Below are 18,078 nucleotides of genomic sequence, written 5' to 3' on the forward strand. Positions count from 1 at the left end.
CATCCAAAAAAAGAAAAACATTTCAGCCTCTAACAAAGATAATACGATTCTTCTGTTAAAAAAAATGTTAAATAGTAACAGAAATTAATATTGTAAGACTTTTATTTGTAATTTTTGGGAGTTTTAAACTCCTCACAATTTTTTTTTTCTACAATAAGACTAGCTACCATTATCACTATCAAGTCTTTCTCTTCGTTATCATTATAATTTCTATCTATACTATTTCAATTATGCAATCATATCTTGTCATCGTCATTATCTCTTCTACTATGGTCAATACCAACAACAACACCATCAACATCCCCATTCTCTTCTCTCATTTCTTGTCGAAGCTATTTTTCCTTTTTGATAGGTTTTAGTATTGTAATTACTTTTTCTTCTTGTGATGTCACTTTTTGCAATGATCTTTCTCCACTTAACTATTACTAATAAAAAAAATTTTAAAAATAAATTTATTAATAATTTGTGGGAATTTACAATTTCTACAAATTACAAATAAAATTTCTACAAAACTAATTTTTGTTACTATTTAATGAATTTTTTTTAATAGAAGAATCGTATTATCAGGAGCTATAGTGTCCCTTTTTTTCTTTTTTTTATAAGAATCACTTTGTCCTTCAAAAGAATAGATAAGAACCAACTTAAATGTTTACTCTTATATGGCTATTGTTTTCTCTAAAATTTGATTGCAATAACATTCTCATCCATTGGCTTATAATGGGCGCAATGAAGGTAGTACTTATACAGCTGGTGCGTGTTTGGATTTTGGTGGCACCGTAAGTCAATGGCACACAATGGCATATGTTAGTGTCTTACAATCTTGACAGTTGACAATCGGATGTTGAATCTTGTCTTCAACACCACATGGTAGGGTAAGATTGTTAATTAGCTAAGGTTGCAAAATTGCTTCAAGATAACCAAGATAAGAAACCCGTTAGTATTTCGGTTAAGGTTGCTATTATCCTTTGTATTTATTCTCACTTTAAATGCATTTTTTTTCTTTCTTTTCTTTTTCTTTATTGGTCAATCACAATGCTTATATTCTTAATTAATACAAAATAAGATTTTAGTCAGAGGATAATTCATCTTTTCATGATTCTTTTTTTAAAAATAAAATCAAGACTGTTAAAGAGAAGTATATGAAAGATGACATAAGGCTTCCATGGGAACTTGGCATTCTTTGTTTGTCTATTTAGAATGATAAAGTCAATCAAATCTTAGCATTCATTTATGAGGATAAATAGAGGATCTGAAACTCATAGGCTATCTCCCTGAACATTGAACAAAGTAGTGCACCAAAGTAATGTTAATTGCACTGTATTCTTCATATGTGGAATCTACCACCAATGGATCATAGACCCTGATAATTAATTACCACAATTCTACATCTTCAAGTGGCCACTAGCCTCTAGTTAAGCTTTCAGCCAAAAAGAAATGAACTGGAGAACAAAATCCATAAGTTACAGTCAAAGTAAAACCATTACTCATCTTGAATGGGCACATTTTAGACCAAGCATGGCATAGAAACAAGAACTACAGCAGAAACTCCAGAAAATAAATGTCGAAATAGCTACCGGTCGCCATGATTTGGTGTCTGGGCGTCGGGTCTCAATGGAAGTACGGATCACGTGCCGAGAAGGAGCATTCTTGCCGACTAACACTTCTATACAATTCCTAGTCTGGTCCTTGTTTTTCTCATTTTATGGAGAAATGCCCACAATCTCTGATAGGCGGATTCATGCATGCGGTTGATTATGACTAAGATTCATACCTGTAACGGGAATCTACAGGGAGGATTATCAGGAGAGGCAGCTCTTTCAAATAGGAAGCTGGTAACTCCATAAGCATTATTAGTTCATTGGTTAAAATGTCAGTGGCTGCTTTTCTCGTTCCTAGACTTTGAAGCAGCCCATTTAAAGTAACCACAGTTTGCTTCCGGGTTAGACGAAGGCCCCTGTAAGAAGAAACACATGTTAATATTAACACAAGTCTGAATTGGCAGAAAAGATGCATGATTTGCAGCAGAAGCATGATATTCAAAACCACTACGGAGGTGAATTACCTCAGCACGGGAACAAACGTAAAACCGGCGTCCACAATTGGGTCCTTGTTTCTTCACTACCCGAGCAACACATGGTTCCTTATGGCCCTTGCAGAGTGGTATACTGTTCTGCATCAATTGATGTATTCTTTGCCATTCCAGTGAAGCCATATTACTCTTTTCTTTCTTTATAGAACTCTCAGTTAGTTTAGCTAAATTCAGATCACATGCATCAGTATCCAAGCTACATTGCTTGGGACTGTCACTATTATCACACACCGACTGAGTTTCAAGTTCGCAAGGGTCAGGTTGTGAGGTTTCTGTCTTATTATCTAAATTATCAGTACAAGAGTCATTGGCACCATTTTCAATATTTGAACTTTTCTTGAAAAATGACATGAGGGAGAGCTGGGACCATTGATTTCTAGCCTTTTTCTTGGATACATTGCACTGCATGGTTATTGATTTTGTATATTCACTTCCTGATTTTGAAACAGCCTCCTGAGAAGAACTTCCACAAGTATCGTTGAACTCCAAAATGCTACCTTCAGAACCCTGGCTTGGAGGATAATTATTATTATCACATGGAAACATGGCAGGCAAACCAGTTTTTTCGACTGGTTCTTCGATGCCCTCAGAAACTTGTCTTTTCATCAAAACTGACACTGGAAACAAGAAAAAGGCTCAGAAACAACAAAACATTAAATTCTTCTTTTTTTATTTAAATGTCATTCATGTTTATACCTATAGTTTGCTGTAAGCCATGAACCATGGGAACATATCTAGAAGATAAAGAGGGAGTACTATGTAAAGAGACATCAGGAATATCAACTAAAGTCATAAAAACTGGGGCATGATCAGATCCTTCCAGCTTGATGCTCCGTCCTCCTTTCCATCTGTGTGCACTGAGCATATCATAAGGTTAAAACTTATATTCTAGTGTCAAGAAAGGCATACAGCACTAATCTTGATCATATGATACAGTACTGCTAAAGAACCACATAAGTGGGAAGAAGATGCACAAATATATGTCAACTAAACAAAAGAAACACAACTTGCAAAAGGAAGGAGATGATATTTGCAGCTCCCATGTACATAACAAAGGGCATGTTATGGTAGTACCAAATATTTAAAATTATTTTCCAAAATAACTCAGAATAAATAGCTTACAACTTACATCATATGCAATGCATGCATATTACCTTAGTATGCTTTCAGGTTTAGCCCGTTTATACTGTGTCAAAATGTCACACTCCTGAACATGGCATCTTACAAAGCTATGGCATTGCATGTCACCTGATTCATGTAAGCATGAACCAGCACAAAGAATATGGTCAATTCTACTGCCGAAGTTGAATACTTCAGCACCTGTACTTTGCGACCAGCATGTATATGCTTCCCTTCTGCATAAAATATCGAAACATAAAAATTGACCAACAGTTTTGGCACCACTGACATCGAACAATAAATGTAGCTCAAGCACCATACTTATCAGGATGCTTTGTTCTGAAGACATCAGAAAATTGGCCTCCATTTTCAAGTAATATTGATCTGAACCATCTTCTAAACCTACACAAAATTCAGGTGAAGAAATGATTCGCAGCATATTACTGATATTTAGAAGTAGTGAAGTACTTCATATATAACTCTGGCATTCAGCTTACTCATTATTGTCAAACTCAGGTCCTGCATCACATCGATCAATTGCAGATGGCGCGATGTTGAGATCACCAACAACAATTATTATCCTTCCCATATGCAGAAGAGACTCCCATCTTTTCTAATAGAGAAACTATAAATATCAATGAAACAGAACAAGATAAACACTAAAACATAGAAAATCCTCGGCTCTTCAAAACAAAGAAACAGAGGAAACAAAATTGAGTACAAACGTTGATATTAACATATCCAAATTTTTTAAAACTAAATACAGTTTCCTAAGAATAATTTACAAGCCAGCATACACCAAAAAAAACAAAGAGAAACTACCAGATTTAATTTCAGTCGGGTTTATGCTAAATATATGAGAGGCAAATGGTTTTATGATCACCATTTTACAGTTGAATAAGCTAATTCAAATTTCACCAATTAGTTTGGATTGGAGAATCCCGAACGTTGTTCCCAAATTATACACTAGTCATATAATTAATTTGTTCCGAAACCATATTAACATTTTAAATACCTGTAATATCTGGTAAAATTTTTGTTTAAACTGAATCCTTTCTTCGTCATCACCTCCGGCTCTTGGTCCATACACATTGAAAAGAACTGGACAGAACAAATATAAATTCATGCTAAAATTGTAACCGGGTAAACAAGGGAGCGAGCTTTCTGTTCTAATTATTTCAATAAGCATATGTACACAGGACACTCACCAAAGTGATCGTGATCAGTGATAACGCATCGCCCTTCGCTATCAACACTAAGAAGCTCATCTTGTGAAAATTCCTCAATATCTTCCGCTAGGAAAGGTAATTCGACTTTGCAAGCTTCGGAATTTCCCATAAGACCAGTAAAGCCTTCTTCTGCTGATACTGGCAAGGCTACTTCACCACTTGCAAATGCCAACTTCACACGACAAAATGTGATGACACCTACACAACACAATCAACAGAATTCACTGCTTTAAAGGAAGAATGCTATTCCAAAAACTCCTCATGATGAACAGTACTAAGGCATCTTTGTAAAAAATAGTATTCTTGAGAATAAAACTACTCTAAGCTTTTGCTTTTTTATTACAAGCCATTTCAAACTCAAAAACATATGCTCATTCAAACACACAATGCAAGCAAATCAATTTTTCAACCAATCAACAAAAGAGGTTAACTTTTACAACTATAACATTACAAAGGATTTTGAAGTTGTATACTTTGATTACGGTCGCATTTGTTTCTCACTTTCAAAAAATGTCATTTTTATTTCTCAACACAGTTGACAAAGCTGAAAAATAGTTTTTTCTTATTAGAAGCTACTCTAAAATTTGATTGTTCTTCCAACTCTCATTGTTTTACAAAATTCGTACAAATATTTAAAAGATAAACAAAAAATTCCACTCGCCCTAAGCAAGTATAGATTGGGGAATGCGATTTGAGAGTTTTGATTTGCATGGAAAGTGTGAAGGGCAAAGGAAGAGTGTTGCGAAGAGGTTGGTTACCGGAATAGCCGGTACGGCCTTTCTGGGAGGAGCGGGAGCAGGAGAAGAAGGATTCATAACCGGGGGCCATGACGAGATCGGCGGTGAGTTCTTGACGGCGGAGCTTCGTCTCCTGGAAGCAAATGATGTCGGCGTCGAAAGAGTTGAGAAGATTCCGAAGAGAACCGAACTGCGCTACGCGCTGCCGAAGGCCGTTCACGTTGTACGTCACTATCTTCATTCTCTCTCTCTCTTCGCGCCTTCCTTTCGCGGTTCTGCTCAGCTCGCAGCGTGGCCGGTGTGTTCTTAACGGGGTTAATATTGTAATTAGCCCATGATAGATTTTTTTTATTAGTTGTCGATATTATTCCCTAATCCTATCGGTTCAGAATTAATTTATGGTAAATCTAAATTCTATTTAAAAATTTGTCATTGGTCCATAAATTATTATTTATACAAGACAAAATTTAAATTTTGATATTTATTTAAGTAAATAAATGAACGACCAATCTAAATAGGTTAGTCACAAAAAAAAAATCTAAATAGGTTAATTTATCAGAGTTTAGTGGGAGTACATACTCCGTACTCTGTACAATTTTAAAAATCGAAGATAAGCGGCAGAATGAGTGGGGAAGAGACTTTGAGAGTGAAACACGACGAGACAGCCGATAATGTCGGCGGAAGAGATAAGGGGGAGAGATTGCATTAAGGAAAAGGAAGATCATATTTCGGGAGGGGTTTCTAAACCTTTGAAGGTTTCTTTCAAGGATAAAGTTGTGGATTCTAAGATTGTTAAAACTTTTTCACTTGGTAGTTTTTAGAAAGTAAGGAGATCTCTTGCATGTTTACCCAAGAAACTAAGAATTGTTTGGCAGAACCTTATAAGAATGCTATAGTGATTAAGATGCTAGGTAAACATTATAGCTACACTGCATTGTCTCATAAACTCCGAACGGTATGGCGGATTAAGGAAGGTTTTGATTTATTAGACGTGGAGTTTGACTACTTTCTTGTGAAGTTTAATGTGGCTGAGGAGCGAGAAAAGGTTCTCTTAGGAGGTCCATGGATGATTGAGGAAAATTGTGACAGTGAAGTCTTGGGATCAAGATTTTAGATCAAGTGAAAACTGTTTTGGAGCAACTTTAGTGTGGATTAGAATTTTCGACTTACCAATTTGGTGCTACCAAGAAAATGCAATGCTCCGTATTACGGCTGCAGTTGGCATTCCCGTCAAGGTTGATTTGGCAACAAAATTAGCTGAAAGAAAACGATATGCTCGAGCCTGTGTTCAGATAGATTTAGGAATTCTAGTGACTAAGAATTCTAGTGACTAAGAAGATTCTTGTTGAAGGTGTTGAATATGAGGTTGAATATGAAAGTCTTCACCTTATTTGTGACTCCTGTCTCAAGTTTGGTCATGATATGAAGGTGTGCAAGACTGACAGCAATACGACAGGAGGAACTAATGCCAAGGTAGTCGGCAATGTAGCAAAGCAGCCAAAAAATTCAAATTCAAAAAATCCAGTGCATGTGAAAAAGGCAAGTTTTAATTTTGGCAAGATTCTTTGAGATGAGACTGTAAATGTTGCTGTTCCAGATTTGGTGGAGAGTAATTTGCATGTTGTTCATGTAGACCATGCACAACATGAGGATTTGGAAGGCTGGACTCAAGTGATTAGGAAAGGAAAGTATAAAATGGGTCAAAAGCCTTCTCCTAGCACCCATCAAGTCCAACCAAAAGCAAAGAAGACTCCTAATAAGGCTACCAATACTTGGACAAGACCTAATCACCAACGTACAACACATGCTACTGGATCCAAAGTAAAATTAAGCAGGGGCATCAATATTGGAAAACCGGTTAGTGTGGCTTCTTCGGAAACCCGGCACAATGTTCATCATCAATAGCAAGCTGAGACAACAAATAGCACTGTGCGAAAGTGTCCTCACCCAAACTCTTTGCAGAATTTACCAGTAGATAAGGATGGAGCATCGACGACGGGTGTGGCGCAAGTTTCGACGGAGAAAATTATGCTGCAACTTGAGAGTCTATTAAAGGCGGGATCGTCGAAGACAGGGACATCATGTTAAGTCTCGGGTTTGTTATTGGAGCTCCCTTTTTGCTGTTTTTTATGGTTAGTTTCAATATCATAGCCTGGAATGTGAGGGGTGCATATAACAAGATGGCCCGTGTGCATTGCAAAAATTTGGTGAGAATATATAAACCATCTTTCTTCTTTCTCTTTGAAACTCATACCATGTTTAATAATTTGAAGAATTTTTGGGATAAGTTAGGTTTTCATTGTGTTGGTATTGAGGAAGCAGTAGGACACATGGGTGGCATTTGGTTTCTATCTTCTATTGCTAATGCTTCTTGTGTGGTTATTGACCAAATTGACCAATGTATCACAGTGAAAGTGAGTGTGAGTAACTTAGTTTGGCTTTGTAGTGCAGTGTATGATAGTCCTCAATTCGAAAAAAGAAGTATGCTTTGGGATCATTTGCGTTCTACTAATTCAGGCCATAATTGACCGTGGATGGTCGTTGGTGATTTTAATGAGATTGTGGCGCCAGACGAGAGTACAAGTGCTTATTTTTCTTCTCACAGAGCTAGTCTATTAGCTACTACTCTAGATGACTGTGAGCTCTTTGATCTTAAAATAACTGGTAGGAGATATACTTGGTATAAAGCAGTTCAGGCTGGCAAGGACTTGGCTAAAAAGTTGGATAGAGCTCTAGTTAATGAGGCGTGGATGACAATATTTTCTGAGGTATATTCTGAAATTCTTAGCAGGTTTCATTCTGATCATTGTCCTATTTTAGTTCGTTGTCATGGTGGCCGCAGAGTGAAAGGTTCTCGTCCTTTTAGGTTCCAAACTGCATGGGCAACACATCCTTCTTATAAACATGTTATTAATAAGGCTTGGAATCAAGAGTTTGGAGGCGTTACTGAAAGGCTTAAGATGGTTCAACAGGCTTCTTTGGATTTTAACTCAAAGATTTTTGGAAATATTTTTGTGCGAAAAAGTAACCTGGAATATCATATTGATCTGATTCAACGGCGTTTGGAGATTACCAATGTGTTGTCTCTTAGAATTAAAAAAGGTGAATTAAGGGAAGATTATAATAGGCTTTTATTGCAAGAGGAACTTTTTTGGTACCAAAAATCTAGAGAGCAGTGGGTCAAGTATGGGGATAGAAACACTAAATTATTTCATCTTCAGACTTTGGTGCGTAGAAACCATAATAGAGTACATGGATTATATGTTAGAGATGGGTCTTGGTCTACTGATCCAGATATTCTCCAGGAAGAAGCCCTCTCTTTTTACAAGAATCTATTTGGTACAACGGAAGAGGTTGAGGTTGATTGTTTAGGGAATGTTCCGATGCCCACTCTAAGCACCAAGGCTTGTGCTAGGTTAATTGACCCTTTCTCTTCTGCAGAAGTCAAGTCAACAGTATTCAGTATAAGCCTTTTAAGACTCCTGGTCCAAATGGTTTTCAAGCTTATTTTTTTTAAAGAATATTGGGAGATAGTAGGCACTGAGATTTGGAATATTATTCAGAGCACTTTTTGGGGAGAGTACTTAAATCCTAGCATCATGGAAACTCTGATTGTGCTTATTAAACCCTACTTTTATGAAGGATTTCAGGCCTATTAGCTTGTGTAATGTTGTTTATAAAATTATCACCAAAGTATTGACTAATCGGCTTCGGCCTTTTCTTCCAGATATTGTTAGTCCTTTACAAGGAGGTTTTATTCCAGGTCGTGGTGCTCCTAATAATATTATTGTGGCCCAAGAAATTTTGAATTTCATGAAGCATACAAAATTCAAGAAAGGTACTCTTACTTTTAAAATTGATCTTGAAAAAGCTTATAATAGGGTAGATTGGAGGATTTTGGAGAGTACTCTCACTGCTTTTGGTTTTCCTATCATCACTGTTAATTTGATTATAAATTGTGTCCGTGCATCATCTCTTTCTATTATGTGGAATGGGAATAGATTGGATAGTTTTACTCCTAGAAGGGAGGCTTAAACAGGGCGATCCAATGTCTCATTACTTATTTGTGCTTTGTATGGAAAGACTTGCTTGCTATATATCTCATAAGGTGGTCGAGGGTGTGTGAAAACCAGTTTCTGTCACTAGGGGTGGCCCAAAATTTTCTCATTTGATGTCTGCAAACGATCTCTTACTTTTTTGTCAGGCTACAAAGAGTCAGGTCCAAATGGTTATGCATTCTCTTAATATTTTTTGCAAGGCATCTGGCATGAAAGTGAATCTTGAAAAGTCTAAAACTTTTTGTTCTAAAAATGTGACTGCTCGGAAAAGAGATATTTTTACTAGTGTTTCTTCAATACATTTTGCTTTGGACTTAGGAAGATATTGATGAGCGGATAATTTATACGCTTTTTGGCATTGTTTTTAGATAGTTTTTAGTATAATCTAGCTACTTTTAGGGATGTTTTCATTAGTTTTTATGCTAAATTCACATTTCTGGACTTTACTATGAGTTTGTGTGTTTTTCTGTGATTTCAGGTAATTTCTGGCTGAAATTGAGGGGCCTGAGCAAAACTCGGATAAAAGGCTGACAAAGGACTGCTGATGCTGTTGGAATCTGACTTCCCTGCACTCGAAATGGATTTTCTAGAACTACAGAACTCCAAATGGCGCGCTCTCAACGGCATATAATAGTCCATACTTTATTCGTGATTAGACGACATAAATTGGCGCTCAACGCCAGTTCCATGCTGCATTCTGGAGTCAAACGCCAAAAACACGTCACGAACCAGAGTTGAACGCCAGAAACACATTACAACTTGGCGTTCAACTCCAAAAGAAGCTTCTGCACGTGTAAAGCTCAAGCTCAGCCCAAGCACACACCAAGTGGGCCCCGGAAGTGGATTTCTGCATCAATTACTTACTTCTGTAAACCCTAGTAGCTAGTTTAGTATAAATAGGACATTTTACTATTGTATTTAGAGTCTTTTGACAATATAACCTTTGACCATTCGGTCTTTTGATTAAGTTTGGGGGCTAGCCATTCGGCCATGCCTGGACCTTCATCACTTATGTATTTTCAACGGTGAAGTTTTTACACACCATAGATTAAGGGTGTGGAGCTCTGTTGTACCTCAAGTTTTAATGCAATTACTACTACTTTCTATTCAATTCAGCTATTCCTATTCTAAGATATTCGTTGCACTTCAACATGATGAATGTGATGATCCGTGACGACTCATCATCATTCTCACCTATGAACGCGTGACTGACAACCACTTCCGTTCTACCTCAGACCGAACGCATATCTATTGGATTCCTTAATCAGAATCTTCGTGGTATAAGCTAGATTGATGGCGGCATTCATGAGAATCCATAAAGTCTAAACCTTGTCTGTGGTATTCCGAGTAGGATTCAGGGATTGAATGACTGTGACGAGCTTCAAACTCGCGATTGTTGGGCATGATGACAAACGCAAAAGAATCAAGGGATTCTATTCCAACATGATCGAGAACCGACAGATGATTAGCCGTGCCGTGACAGAGCATTTGGACCTTTTTCACTGAGAGGATGGGATGTAGCCATTGACAACGGTGATGCCCTACATACAGCTTACCATGGAAAGGAATAAGAAGGATTGAAGGAAGGCAGTAGGAAAGCAGAGATCCAACAGGGACAAGCATCTCTATACACTTATCTGATATTTCCACCATTGAATTACATGAGTAACTCTATCTTTATTTTCTGCTTTATTTATTATTCGAAAACTCCATAACATTTACTATCCGCCTAACTGAGATTTACAAGATGACTATCGCTTGCTTCATACCAACAATCTCCGTGGGATCGACCCTTACTCACGTAAGGTATTACTTGGACGACCCAGTGCACTTGCTGGTTAGTTGTCCGGAGTTGTGACTAAGTGTGATTCACGTTTGAGAGCGCTACCAAGTTTTTGGCACCATTGTTGATGATCACAATTTTGTGCACCAAGTTTTTGGCGCCGTTGTCGGGGATTGTTCGAGTTTGGACAACTGACGGTTCATCTTGTTGCTCAGATTAGGTAATTTTCTTTTTGTTTTATTTTCAAAAAAAATTTCAAAAAAAAATCTTTCAAAAAATTTTTACTTTTGTTTTGGAAAATTATTCTAAATTTTTAAGAATGAATTATAGAGTTTCACAGTAACATGTTGAAGCCTGGTTGGCTGTAAAGCCATGTCCAAATTCTTTTGGACTGATGTTTCCAACCATCATCATAGAGGCAAGTTAATTGAAATATCAGCTGTTGTATGCCTGATTTATATCCTAAAGCTGGCTGGCTATTAAGCTATGCCCAACCCTTAGATCGGAGCTTTAAGCTAACATTGAAAGATTCCTGGAATTCTTCTTAGAAATTTTGAATTTCTTATTCTCTTTTTCCTATATGTTTTTCGAAAAATAAAATAAAAATTATAAAATCATAAAAATCAAAAATATTTTGTGTTTCTTGTTTGAGTCTTGAGTCAATTTTTTAAGTTTGGTGTCAATTGCATGTTTTTTTTTAATTATTATTATGCATTTTTCGAAAATTCATGCATTCATAGTGTTCTTCATGATCTTCAAGTTGTTCTTGGTAAGTCTTCTTATTTGATCTTTAAATTTTCTTGTTTTGTGTTGTATGATGTTTTTCATGTGCATTTTTGCATTCATAGTGTCTAAGCATTAAAGATTTCTAAGTTTGGTGTCTTGCATGTTTTCTTTGCATCAAAAATTTTTTCAAAAATATGTTCTTAATGTTCATCATGATCTTCAAAGTCTTCTTGGTGTTCATCTTGACATTCATAGTGTTCTTGCATGCATCATTGGTTTTGATCCAAAATTTTTATGTTTTGGGTCATAATTGTGTTTATGTTTTGGGTCATAATTGTGTTTTTCTCTCTCATCATTAAAAATTCAAAAATAAAAAAATTATCTTTTTCTTATTTTTCTCATAAATTTCAAAAATTTGAGTTGACTTAGTCAAAATTTTTTAAAATAAGTTATTTCTTGTAAGTCAAGTCAAATTTTCAATTTTAAAAATCTTATCTTTTTAAAACTTTTTCAAAATTCAAATCTTTTTTCATTTTTCTTTCATGATTTTCGAAAATTTCAAAAATTATTTTCAAAATCTTTTCTTAATTTTATTTCAAAATTTTCAAAACTTAACTAACAAGTAATGTAATTGGTTCAAAAATTTGAAGTTTGTTACTTTCTTATTAAGAGAGGTTCAATCTTTAAATTCTAGAATCTTATCTTTTAGTTTTTTGTTAGTTAAGTAATTAATTTTAATTTTAAAAAATTAAATCTTTCTTATCTTATCTTTTATATCATATCTTTTTCAAAATTTTATCTTTTTCAAAAATTTAATTTTAAAATATCTTTTCTAACTTCTTATCTTCTTATCTTTTCAAATTTGATTTTCAACTCTTTTTTTCAACTAATTATTTGACTTTTTGTTTGTTTCTTATCTTTTTCAAAACCACCTAACAACTTTTCTCTCTCTAATTTTCGAAAATACCTCCCTCTTTTTCAAAAATTCTTTTTTTAATTAATTAATTGTTTTAAATTTTAATTTTAATTTTATTTCTTATCTTTATTTTCGAAAATCATTTAACTTCTTTTCAAAATTTATTTTCGAAAATTTCTCCCTCTCTCATCTTATTCTATTTATTCATTCATTTACTAACACTTCTCTTCATCTCAAATCATTGCCCTTATCCTCACCCTTGTGTTTGGATTCTCCTTTCTTTATCCCCTTTCTTCTTCTACTAATAATAAGGAACCTCTTTACTGTGACATAGAGGATTCCTCTTCTTTTTCTGTTCTCTTCTCTTTCATATGAGCAGGAATAAGGAAAAAGACATTCTTGTTGAAGCTGATCCAGAACCTGAAAGGACTCTGAAGAGGAAACTAAGAGAAGCTAAATTACAATAATCCAGAGACAACCTTGCTGAAATTTTCGAACAATAAAAGGAGATGGCAGTCGAACCCAACAACAATAATGCAAGAAGGATGCTTGGTGATTATACTGCACCTACTTCCAAGTTTGATGGAAGAAGCATCTCAATTCCTGCCATTGGAGCAAACAATTTTGAGCTAAAACCTCAATTAGTTGCTCTAATGCAACAGAGCTGCAAGTTTCATGGACTTCCATCAGAAGATCTCTACCAGTTCTTAACTGAGTTCTTGCAGATCTGTGAGACTATTAAGACTAATGGAGTAGATCTTGAAGTCTACAGACTCATGCTTTTCCCTTTTGCTGTAAGAGACAGAGCTAGAGCATTGTTCAACTCTCAACCTAAAGATAGCCTGGACTCCTGGGATAAGCTGGTCACGGCCTTCTTGGCTAAGTTCTTTCCTCCTCAAAAGCTGAGCAAGCTTAGAGTGGATGTTCAGACCTTCAAACAAAAAGATAGTGAATCCCTCTATGAAGCTTGGGAAAGATACAAACAGATGACCAAAAGATGTCCTTCTGACATGTTTTCAAAATGGACCATGATAGATACATTCTATTATGGTCTATCTGAGTTCTCTAAGATGTCACTGGACCATTCTGCAGGTGGATCCATTCACCTAAAGAAAATGCCTGCAGAGGCTTAAGAACTTATTGACATAGTTGCAATTAACCAATTCATGTACACTTCTGAGAGGAATTCCGTGAACAATGGGATGCCTCAGAGGAAGGGAGTTCTTGAAATTGATGCTCTAAATGCCATATTGGCTCAGAACAAAATGTTGACTCAGCAAGTCAACATGATTTCTCAAAGTCTGAATGGATGGCAAAATGCATCCAACACTACTAAAGAGGCATCTTCTGAAGAAGAAGCTTATGATCCTAAGAACCCTGCAATAGCAGAGGTAAATTATATGGGTGAACCTTATGGAAACACCTATAATTCATCATGGAGAAATCATCCAAATTTCTTATAGAAGGATCAACAAAAGCCTCAACAAGGCTTTAATAATGGTGGAAGAAATAGGCTCAGCAATATCAAGCCTTATCCATCATCTTCTCAGCAACAGACAGAGAATTATGAACAGAGTACCTCTAACTTAGCAAATTTAGTCTCTGATCTATCTAAGGCCACTTTAAGTTTCATGAATGAAACAAGGTCCTCCATCAGAAATCTGGAGGCACAAGTGGGCCAGCTGAGTAAGAAAATCACTGAAACTCCTCCTAATACTCTCCCAAGCAATACTGAAGAGAATCCAAAAAGAGAGTGCAAGGCCATTGATATAATCAACATGGCCGAACCTAGAGAGGAAGGAGAGGACGTGAATCCCAATGAGGAATACCTCATGGGACGTCTCTCAAGCAAGAAGGAGTTCCCTAGTGGGGACCCAAGGGAATCTGAGGCTCATATAGAGACTATAGAGATCCCATTAAACCTCCTTCTGCCATTCATGAGCTTTGAAGACTATTCTTCCTCTGAAGAGGATGAAGATGTAACTGGAGAGCAAGTTGCTCAATATCTATGAGCTATCATGAAGCTGAATGCCAAGTTATTTGGTAATGAGACTTGGGAAGGTGAACCTCCCTTGCTCATCAGTGAACTAGATACATGGGTTCAGCAAACGTTACCTCAAAAGAGACAAGATCCTAGCAAATTCTTAATACCATGTACCATAGGCACCATGACCTTTGAAAAGGCTCTGTGTGACCTGGGGTCAAGCATAAATCTTATGCTACTCTCTGTAATGGAGAAGCTGGGGATCATTGAGGTACAACCTGCCATATTTTCATTACAATTGGCAGACAAGTCAGTAAGACAAGCTTATGGATTGGTAGAGGATGTGTTGGTAAAGGTTGAAGGCCTTTACATCCCTGCTGATTTCATAATCTTAGACACTAGGAAGGAGGAGGATGAATGCATCATCCTTTGAAGACCTTTCCTAGCCACAGCAGGAGCTGTGATAGATGTTAACAGAGGAGAATTAATCCTTCAATTGAATGGGGACTACCTTGTGTTTAAGGCTCAAGGATCTTCTTCTTTAACAATGGAGAGGAAGCATGAAAAGCTTCTCTCAGTACAGAGTCAAACAAAGCCCCCACAATCAAACTCTAAGTTTGGTGTTGAATCCCCACATCCAAACTCTAAGTTTGGTGTTGTTTTATTTATCTAATTTTATTTTATTTTCATTGTTCTTTTATGTTTTATTAGGTTCATGATCATGTGGAGTCACGAAAAAATATTAAAATTAAAAACAGAATCAAAAACAGCAGAAGAAAAATCACACCTTGGAGGAAGGACTTACTGGCGTTTAAACGCCAGTAAGGAGCATCTGGCTGGCGTTCAACGCCAGAACAGAGCATGGATCTGGCGTTGAACGCCAGAAACAAGCAGCATCCTGGTGTTTGAACGCCAGGAATATACCCTGAGGAGAGCTGGCGCTGAACGCCAGAAACAAGCATGGAACTGGCGTTCAACGCTAGAAACATGCTGCAGTTGGGCGTTGAACGCCCAACATAAGCATCACTTCGGCGTTTAAATGTCAGAATTGTATGCAAAGGCATTTTACATGCCTAATTGGTGCAGGGATGTAAATCCTTGACACCTCAGGATCTGTGGACCCCACAGGATCATCTCAGGATCTGTGGACCCCACAGGATCCCCACCTACCTCAACTCACCCTCTCTCCTCTTCTTCACATTCATCCTTTCTTTCCCATAAACACTCTTCCTCAAAAACCCTTCAACAATCACCTCAATCTCTCTTCCCAATTACCCACCTTCACCACTCACATCCATCCACCCTTCCCCATAAACCTCATCTACCTTCAAAATTCAAAATCACTTTCCCACCCAACCCACCCAATATGGCCGAACCTTAACCCATCTCCCTCCACTATAGATACCCCTACATTCTTCTTCATTTTCACACAACACAACCCTCTTTTCTCCACCTTGGCCGAAACACAACCTTCTCTCCCTCTCCTCCATATCTTCTTCTTCTTCACCTATTCTTTCTTCTCTTGCTCGAGGGCGAGTATTATTTTAAGTTTGGTGTGGTAAAAGCATAGCTTTTTGTTTTTCCATAACCATTAATAGCACCTAAGGCCGGAGAAACCTCTAGAAAAAGGAAAGAGAAGACAAAAGCTTCCACCTCCGAGCCATGGGAGATGGAGAGATTCATCTCCAAAGCTCATCAAGACCACTTCTATGATGTTGTGGCCAAGAATAAGGTGATCTCTGAGGTCCCTTTCAAGCTCAAGAAAAATGAGTTCCCGGAGATCCGACATGAGATCCAAAGAAAAAGTTGGGAAGTTCTGACCAACCCTATTCAACAAGTCAGAATCTTGATGGTTCAAGAGTTCTATGCCAATGCATGGATTACTAGGAACCATGATCAAAGTATGAACCCGAATCCAAAGAACTATCTTACAATGGTTCGAGGGAAATACTTAGATTTTAGTCCGGAAAATGTGAGGTTGGCATTCAACTTGCCCATGATGCAAGGAGATGCACACCCCTACACAAGAAGGGTCAACTTTGATCAAAGGTTGGACCAAGTCCTTATGGACATATGCGTTGAAGGAGCTCAATGGAAAAGAGACTCCAAAGGTAAGCCAGTTCAATTAAGAAGACTGGACCTCAAGCCTGTGACTAGAGGATGGTTGGAGTTCATCCAACGCTCCATCATCCCCACTAGCAACCGATCTGAAGTTACTGTGGATCGAGCCATCATGATTCATAGCATCATGAATGGAGAGGAAGTAGAAGTTCATGAAGTCATCTCTCTTGAATTCTACAAAATAGCCGAAAAGCCCTCTACCTTAGCAAGGCTAGCTTTTCCTCATCTTATTTGCCATCTATGTTACTCAGCTGGAGTCATCATAGAAGGAGACATCCCCATTGAGGAGGACAAGCCCATCACTAAGAAAAGGATGGAGCAAACAAGAGAGCCCACTCATGGAACCCAAGAGACGCATGAGGAAGCTCGTCATCAAGAAATCCCGGAGATGCCTCAAGGAATGCACTTTCCTCCCAACAACTATTGGGAACAACTCAACACTTCTCTAGAAGATTTGAGTTACAATATGGATCAATTAAGGGTGGAACATCAAGAGCACTCCATCATTCTCCATGAAATTAGAGAAGATCAAAGAGCAATGAAGGAGGAGCAACAAAGGCAAGGAAGAGACATAAAAGAACTCAAGGACATCATTGGTTCTTTAAGAAGAAAGCGCCACCATCACTAAGGTGGATTCATTCCTTGTTCTTATTTCTCTGTTTTTCAATTTTTATGCTTTATGTTTATCTATGTTTTGTGTCCCTACTTCATGATCATTAGTATTTAGTAACTATGTCTTAAGGCTATGAATAATTCCATGAATCCTTCACCTATCTTAAATGAAAAATGTTTCTAATTCAAAAGAACAAGAAGTACATGAGTTTCGAATTTATCCTTTAATTTAGTTTAATTATATTGATGTGGTGACAATACTTTCTATTTTCTGAATGAATACTTGAACAGTGCATATTTTTTATCTTGTTGTTTATGAATGTTAAAATTTTTGGCTCTTGAAAGAATGATGAAAAAGAAAATTGTTATTGATTGTCTGAAAAATCATAAAATTGATTCTTAAAGCAAGAAAAAGCAGTGAAAAAAACAAAAGCTTGCGAAAAAAAAGTGCCGAAAAAAATTAGAAAGAAAAAGAAAAAGCAAGCAGAAAAAGCCAATAGCCCTTAAAACCAAAAGGCAAGGGTAAAAAGGATCCAAGGCTTTGAGCATCAATGGATAGGAGGGCCCAAGGAAATAAAATCCAGGCCTAAGCGGCTAAATCAAGCTGTCCCTAACCATGTGCTTGTGTCATGAAGGTCCAAGTAAAAAGCTTGAGACTGAGTAGTTAAAGTCGTGATCCAAAGCAAAAAGAGTGTGCTTAAGAG

The 18,078-nt window shown here is 37.0% G+C and overlaps 1 protein-coding gene across 1 annotated transcript; it reads right to left on the reverse strand.

Moving 5' to 3' along the window:
• Window positions 1-1,278: 1,278 nt before the first annotated feature.
• LOC107476704 (DNA-(apurinic or apyrimidinic site) endonuclease 2) lies at window positions 1,279-5,474 on the reverse strand. Its single transcript, XM_016096566.3, has 9 exons — window positions 5,196-5,474; window positions 4,417-4,635; window positions 4,224-4,309; window positions 3,706-3,821; window positions 3,530-3,610; window positions 3,244-3,444; window positions 2,786-2,946; window positions 2,063-2,706; window positions 1,279-1,954 (listed from the first exon to the last, which is right to left on the reverse strand). Exons 1-9 carry the CDS (start codon window positions 5,413-5,415, stop codon window positions 1,871-1,873), a joined length of 1,812 nt encoding a protein of 603 aa, XP_015952052.1. The 5' UTR covers window positions 5,416-5,474; the 3' UTR covers window positions 1,279-1,870.
• Between the last annotated feature and the right edge of the window lie 12,604 nt (window positions 5,475-18,078).

The sequence above is a fragment of the Arachis duranensis genome, chromosome 1, assembly GCF_000817695.3.
Source record: "Arachis duranensis cultivar V14167 chromosome 1, aradu.V14167.gnm2.J7QH, whole genome shotgun sequence".
Classification (NCBI taxonomy): domain Eukaryota; kingdom Viridiplantae; phylum Streptophyta; class Magnoliopsida; order Fabales; family Fabaceae; genus Arachis; species Arachis duranensis.

Coding starts and splice junctions, on each gene's coding strand:
- LOC107476704 (XM_016096566.3), bottom strand. CDS start 5,415: ATGAAGATAGTGACGTACAACGTGAACGGCCTTCGGCAGCGCGTAGCG. Junction 2,947..3,243: donor AAACCTGAAAGCATACTAAG/GTAATATGCATG, acceptor TGATATGCTCAG/TGCACACAGATGGAAAGGAG. Junction 2,707..2,785: donor TGGCTTACAGCAAACTATAG/GTATAAACATGA, acceptor TCTTGTTTCCAG/TGTCAGTTTTGATGAAAAGA.